The 7,256-nt window shown below is 41.1% G+C and overlaps 1 protein-coding gene across 1 annotated transcript; it reads right to left on the reverse strand.

Moving 5' to 3' along the window:
• Nucleotides 1-1,469: 1,469 nt before the first annotated feature.
• Nucleotides 1,470-5,956, reverse strand: LOC137984057 (uncharacterized). The gene is made up of 3 exons (XM_068831265.1): nt 5,656-5,956; nt 2,262-2,307; nt 1,470-1,817 (listed from the first exon to the last, which is right to left on the reverse strand). Exons 1-3 carry the CDS (start codon nt 5,947-5,949, stop codon nt 1,540-1,542), a joined length of 618 nt encoding a protein of 205 aa, XP_068687366.1. The 5' UTR covers nt 5,950-5,956; the 3' UTR covers nt 1,470-1,539.
• Nucleotides 5,957-7,256: the final 1,300 nt, after the last annotated feature.

The following is a 7,256-nucleotide window of genomic DNA, read 5'->3' on the forward strand; positions in this document are numbered from 1 at the left end:
CCTCTTTTGGTGAGCTGCAAGATGCCTTGGGAAAAAAAACTGAAAGCCCTTGACGCGTTAAATTATTATTGTTTTTCAACCTAACCATCCCGCTACACCGGGCACCATGCAACTCGATCCAAGTTTTAAGCTTTTCACGAGAAAAATCTTTTGCTCTTCCAGTCTTATCACTCAAAAATTCATCTTCCGGAGTATCTAGTTCTTGATCCTTTATGGCACTTTAGCGAATGCAACGCTAATATATTAATAGACAAATTTCGAAGAAGACGAAGTTGTTTTGCTGAAGAAACCAACCGAACGTGGAAGAGGTGCGTTCGGCCAGTCCGGAGCGAGTATTTTTGGCTCGACCAATCGTGAGCGAGTAATTTTGCACTCTTCACAAGCAAAATTAAGAAAAAATACCCTCTTCATTGACCAATCAGCAGTCAGTCATTTGCCCTCTATGTTATCAGTATAATTACATAGGTGAATTATGAAAATTCTCTGCGCTGATTGGTTGTATTTGAGGTAATTATTACGCGATATTAAATCACCGAAGCGGTTTTTTACAAAATGTCCGCAAGCCGTTTTGTCAAGGTGACAGACGAAGAAATTAATTGTTTTAAAGAAAATGTATATTTTTCAAATAATGACCCATGTAATAGACCTCTTTAGCTTGTACGTTTTGTTTTCCCATTTCAGACCACGTGATGTCCCCAAGGGAATTTTTCTTTTGTTTTTTCATACGTTATGCATACATATTCACGTGCATAGGACGACATTTGAAAGAAAGTTTTCCCTAGAGTAACATCACGTGGTCTGAAATGGGAAAACAAAACGTACAAGCTAAAGAGGTCTATTATACTACTTATTGTTAATTAGTTTATACTAAAACAGTGGATTGCGTTAAATGCGCGCACTGATTGGCTACTCAAACTCCGATTATCTTTTGCTGTTCATCTCCGAGCAACTCGCGCGGGATTTTCGCCCGAAAAGATTGCTTTCGTTGCAGGAATAAATAAGTCAAAATCATATTTTTGTGCTATATTAGGGCCGTTCATACGAGAGAAAATAAGCCGCGGCTAACTCTGGCCGCGGCTTACGTAAGCCGCGAAAGGAACTATTTATACGAGTATAAACTCCCAGGTCAGGATAAGACGCGGGTTGAGAAAGCCGTGAACGAAGATTTTGTACCATTTATACGGGGTGTTCGCAGCTTATGTAAGCCGCGGGCCAGAGTTAGCAGCGGCTTATTTTCTCTCGTATAAATGGCCCTATTATCTCATTGTTTTAGTATATACTAAAACAACTAGCCACTCCCACTTCGGTGGATAGTTGTTAAATATCACATTTCTCGTTGTCATAATAGACCTTTTTGAAGATACGGCGGCCATTTTGATTTCTATGGTTTCGAAAGACATTATGGGATGCTCAGGGGGCAAAGTAATGTGTATTTGCCTCCTGAGCATCCCATAATAGCTATTCAAAACAACAGAAATCAAAATGGCCGCCGTATTGGTAAAAAGGTCTATAGAGCGTTTTCACATGACGTCACGGCGGCTATGTTGATGTTCCAAAATACAGAAATGGCCACCAATTGCGTTTAAGGAACACATGAGGTGGGAATGCGAAATCGTCTTCTTTTGTGAAATCAGCCCTCATCGATGGGTTTGTGCATTCATAGCAAGTTTGACCATTTTCCCACCACTCCACGCCTAGGCATCCTCCCTTACACCGCTCTTTGCATTCTGTTGATGTGACAATTGCACGTCCAAGCAGGCGTCGGCCAGACTCGGTACACCATTGAGGCGTGAAATGCAACCATACAGCAGTAAGAGCTAAAAGTCATGTAATACCAAGCAAAAGAGAGGTTTTCAGATAAGCTTTGAAATTAAGTGTGTCAGTCGCTCTGATTTCTGAGCTCGCTGACTGGTTTTCTTAGCGGAAGATCATTGGAGTTAATCAGACAAATTAAAAGGGGCTGTGTCCTGGCATTGCAGCTCATTTTGTATAGTTTTGCCAATCCTGACTTGCCCGTACCCTCCATGCAACTTAACGTTAACCAACAAATAAGTTTTAAACAACACCATAAATCAAAGCTTTGTGACAAAAAATGTCTGTCGATCATCATAGAATTTCAATGCCTTTCAAAAACAGTTATCGAGCAAATAAACGAAAGGATAGAATATAGTTGGAATAAAAGAATTTTCATGGCTTATATTATGCAGCAGTCCGTCGTTTGTCTTTTGACTGAAAAGCGAATTTGAATGTCTTATACTCACATGCAGGTTCTTTCATAGTCTCTTGTGGTTTCTGGGCAATTTCAACCTGAAAGTGAAATACAATAATTATTGAAAGTAGTGCCCAGTGCGGACCTATATACATTGCGGCAGCCTTGGCAGAGAATAGGCAAGGAAAACGTCATTTGCATGTAACAACATTTTTTCTAGTTTGTTCAGCTTCTACGAACTCGCTAAGCTGTGCGCGAACTGAATTTGAAGGAACAGCTGTCAAGCTTAGAATGAAAACGAAATTATTTCATTCTGTCCCCAAAATCTTCACAACACTTGAGATGTGGTCATTTCACGTTACAGATTAGCGGAGATCGCGATCACATTCAGTGCAATTTTATTGATTATTTAAGTAGATTGTCTGCTGGTTAATTCTTAGTCCCTGGGGAAAGCAGCGGGACTGCAAAACTCAGCTAAAACTCTGTTAAAAAATTACTCAGTACCTGGCGCTTTTGAAAGAGCTGTTTGAAACCGATGCAAAGTGAACTGACTTTAAATTAAGGAGCTCCGTTGACCTGAGCAAACACAATTGTAAATGCACCGTCTCATGATGATGTTCTCTACAAACCCTAAAACTCTACATTTTCACATTGTTTCCTTCCGAGGGCCGCAAAGAAATGTACCTGAGCATCCCGCACGTGCTGTGTGATATTAGGAAACTAGGGAGCTTTAGCAACGACAACGGGAACGGCAACGAGAACGTCATGTAAAAACATAAATTCACGTTATTGCGATCACTTCGCAACTATTCCAAGCCTTTTAATATGACAAAGGTGTTTCAGTCCCTCAGGAATGAAACCGTTACGAGCGGCGCTTAATTTAGGGGAGAAAAATGAAAATTTATCTCCAGGTGCTGACGTTCTCCATAACACTTCAAACTTGGTAATTTCACGTTGTTGCTTTGCTGACGACGGCAAAGAAATGGACAAAAATGAAAAACGCACGTGCAAGGCGTGCAAAGCTATTGTTTTTGCCCACTAAATATGCACATTTGTGACGTTCTCGTTGCCGTCGCCGTTGTCGTTGCTAAAGCTCCCTAGTTACTTAAGCAACGACAACGGCGACGGCAACAAGAACATCACAAATTTGCCCATTTAGCAGGCAAAAACAATGGCTTTGCACGCTCTGCACGTGCGTTTTTCACTTCTGTCCATTTCTTTGCCGTCGTGAGCAAAACAACTACGTGAAATATCAAGGACGTCAGGACTAGACGATAAATTTTCATTTGCTCCCCTAAATTGAGCGCCGTTCCGACCAGTATATCATTCTTGAGGAACTACTACATCCTTGTCATATTAAAAAGGTTGAAATAGTCACGAAGCGAATTATATTTTGAGATGACGTTCTTGTTGCCGTTGCCGTCGTCGTTGCTTATTAAGCTCCCTATTTTCATGTTAACACTTGCTATTTCAGTTTGTGACGTTCTTGTCGTCGCAGCCAATGCCTAAGTCTTTTGCTAATTAGGCTACAATAATTTCCAACGTTGATGAGGCAGCGTGACCTAGCCGTTAGGGCTCTTGCCTTGAGATACGGAGATCCTTGTTCAATTCAACTTCCCGGGTGTACTTGTAATAATCAATTGGTTTGCGATTCCTGAAGCTGTTGTTCTGTTCTGCTGTATCGTTGACTTGTTTCATTGTGTAGAGTGGTCATATTATGTATGAGGGATTTCTCAGTTAAATGAGCCCGGGTTGCAAGAAGATCGTGGGTTCTGAGAACCTAGTTGGTCAAACGCTGGATTGTTATCTGCAAATGGTTTGATCAATTCTCTAGTCTTGAATATTGGCTCAAGAAGGAGGGGAAACACTCGACTACGTCTCGTGTTTCCCCTACACTTCTTTCGTGCTCTATGCACTTCCTGGGGGCTTTACAACAGAACAGATCACAGGGGAGGCTTCTTTATTTGTTAAGGTGTTTATACTGCGGTGTAGTCTTCCGGACTATAGAGAGCTTTAGATTCTAGTACGAGAACGACTACGAGTACGAGATTTTCTCATAAGGCAACAGTGAGCGCGCGCAAACCAGCGTCATTTTGGCGGGAAAAACGTGATGCCGCCGTCATTTTAGTACGAGGTTTTGCAAAAATGTCGTCGAATCAAAACAAGTCAACAACACGGTAGCAGCTTTGGCTTTTTTTGGTGAGCAAAAAGGCTCAGTTACCAGCAATAAGAATAACTGGGCAACCTATACTGCTAACAAAAAGTAAGATTAAGCGTACGGGTTATAAATTTCCTTAGTATTTTCGCTAAAAACGGGCAGTCAAAACTCGTACTCGTTCTCGTCCTCGTCCTAGAATCTGAAGGTCCCTTATGAAACCACGACGGCTACGGCGACGAAAACGTCACTTCAAAATATAAGTTTGAGCTATTTTAAGTATTTCATTATTATTCCACTTTGTTTTTATTGTGCAATAAGGGCGGAGTGTCCTATAAGAGGATTAATACGGACGGATTTGAAGTAAAGAGCGAGACTGAAAGATTCACTGTAGTTTGTCCACGTTGCAGTCAAAACCTAAAATTTGGTCACGTAGTAGTTTTGACGAGTACGGGAGATAATTGTTAAAAAATGCGTGCCGCACGTGCAGCAAGATCATTTTGGTTCTTTTAACCAATAATATTACTGCTCTTTGGCGTTGTCGTTGCTGTAGCCGGTGTCGTTTCCTAAACTCCCTAAAATCGTAGGCCCAGTCCTACACGCAAGAGCGCACACATTGAACCCAGGCTTTTACTACAGCTTTATTGGGAAACTGACTTCCATAAAGGTGGGCAGGCACGAGAGAGATCATGTTGCAGTGACATGTTGCAGCGACAAAAAGATGTGTAGTATACACTGAGGCGACATGCATCAGGGTCGTGTAGCGAGGACATGTAGCAGGGACAAAATCACAACATTTGCACACGTATGAAATTGTTGTGGGTACATGTTTCAGGGATATGTTGCGGCGACATGACCCGCGACGTGTCCCACGAAGTTGACCTTCTTGAACTTCACGGGACACGTCGCGGGGACAAAACAAACGGTGACCCCCAAATTGGTGTTGCACAATTATAAAAGTATCAGTTCACACGAGGGTACATGTCGCTGCAACATATCTGTGAAACATGTACCCGCAATATTTTCAAGTGCGTGCACATGTTGTGATTTTTTCCCTGCTTCGTGTCCCTGCTACATGTCGCCTTAGTGTGCACTACACAAGTTTTTTGTCGCTGCAACATGTCGCTGCAACATGACCCCTCGTGCCTGCCCACCTTAAGCCACTGTTAAACCATGGGTAAGATTCAAAATCAGAATATTTGAACGATAACCGTGGAGTTCAGATTTCCTTGCGAGTTCAGATTTTTCCTCAAGACCAAAACCGATATTATTTCTTTCTATAATTTCTTACCTTTTCAATTAAGAAACATCCTTTCAAGGTTATCACGGGAACTTTATTAGAAATGTTTCCTATCCGTTCTTCTGTCATTTCACATCTTTTCTTTGTTGTTATATAAGTTGCTGTGTTACAGTTCAAATCCACAGCACACGCTCGTGCGCACAGCAGGACGTCACTGAAGTATGCGATCTTAACAGAAACACTGTTAACTGCGTAATTTTCATGAAGATAAAAATAAAACCCCAGTTGTGCAAATGCGATTGAAAAGTGCAACGCAAAGATGTAAGTTAAGACCGTGTTCGCCATTTGTTGACCCGCATGAAAATACTTCGATTCACTTCAATGCAGCAAGAGCTATGTCGACTTGTTTATAAAATCATAGCAGTTTATTAACAACGAAATAAAAGTGTCGATATAACGCGGGTTCTGATTGGTTAAAACAGCGTGCTTAACAGATGCACAGCTTACAGCACTCTTAAGATTTGGAAAAGTTTTCCCGAAAAATTTCGCCGAATGCGTGATGAAAATATATATACATTTATTTTAAAACAAATGAAGCCTATCCTCGCACGTAACCTGTTCTGGGGATCTTCCTCCCATAAATTCGGCTGTTTCGTTCACACAAGACAACGAAAGCAGCGTCTGTTAGCTTGTTAAAATTCCAACCAGTTTTCAGTTTGTAAACTTTGATGGTTTGGCATTTTGACAGCTTTGGTCGTGTTTAACCAATAAAATGTTTTTAATTATTTGATGGCTAGCAGCTGGCTAGGTTTTTAATTGGCTGAATATTTACCGACTCTGGGAGGTTAAATAGTTGAGTGAAATATGTTGATGAAGTGAAAGGCAGCTGGTAATCACATTCGCAGCTAATTAGCAGCCATAATGATAACAAAACGTAAAGATTTTAGATCATCACAATGATATCAGATGAACGTTACTCGACTAAAGGAAAACCTTAAACGGGGTTCGAATCCAGGACTTCTGTAGTGCTCTGCCAATGGAGCCAACTGAGAGATGGTCATTTTGTGAGTTTGTAATAAACCCATAGAGGATTAAGATATAAAGAGACTTAGTATATGAGAGACATATTTGAACTATGGAAAGTTGCCGGAAGCAAGTTAATAGTGTTGCACCACGGCAGTTATCAAGGTTACTTAGGCATGCAAGGACAAAAAGAAAGTCTGAAACGTTCATTCTTGAGAACTGGAGTCGAACCAATGACCTCTGCGATGCCGTTGAAGTGCTCGATTATAAAAGTTTTAAAGCCAACTGGGTCGGAGGTGGTAATTTTGTGAGTTCGTAATAAGCCCGTTGAGGACGTAGATGGGAAGAAACCAAACTTATAAAAGACATCATCCTATACGAGTTTACTACCAACTAACAATATGACCAGTGCTCAGTTGGCTTGATAGCACTGCACCGACATCACATGGGACATAGGTTTCGAGTTCAAGCCTGAGTTTTTTTAGGTTTTCCCTTTGTTGAGTTACTGCCCAAGCAACGTTCATTCGTTTTTCGATATGGTTGCAAATTAACTGCAAATGTGAAACACTAGCTGCCTTTCAGTTCGTCAACATATTTTATTTAAGTCGGTAAATATTCAGCAAATTAAC

The sequence above is a fragment of the Montipora foliosa genome, chromosome 13 (genome assembly GCF_036669935.1).
Source record: "Montipora foliosa isolate CH-2021 chromosome 13, ASM3666993v2, whole genome shotgun sequence".
Taxonomy (NCBI): domain Eukaryota; kingdom Metazoa; phylum Cnidaria; class Anthozoa; order Scleractinia; family Acroporidae; genus Montipora; species Montipora foliosa.

What these genes read in the sequence shown, in the direction of transcription:
- LOC137984057 (XM_068831265.1), bottom strand. Translation starts at nt 5,949, where the DNA reads ATGGCGAACACGGTCTTAACTTACATCTTTGCGTTGCACTTTTCAATC. An exon ending in GATGTTTCTTAATTGAAAAG is followed by an intron (nt 2,308 to 5,655) that starts GTAAGAAATTAT and finishes TTTCACTTTCAG; the next exon opens with GTTGAAATTGCCCAGAAACC. An exon ending in GACTATGAAAGAACCTGCAT is followed by an intron (nt 1,818 to 2,261) that starts GTGAGTATAAGA and finishes CATGACTTTTAG; the next exon opens with CTCTTACTGCTGTATGGTTG.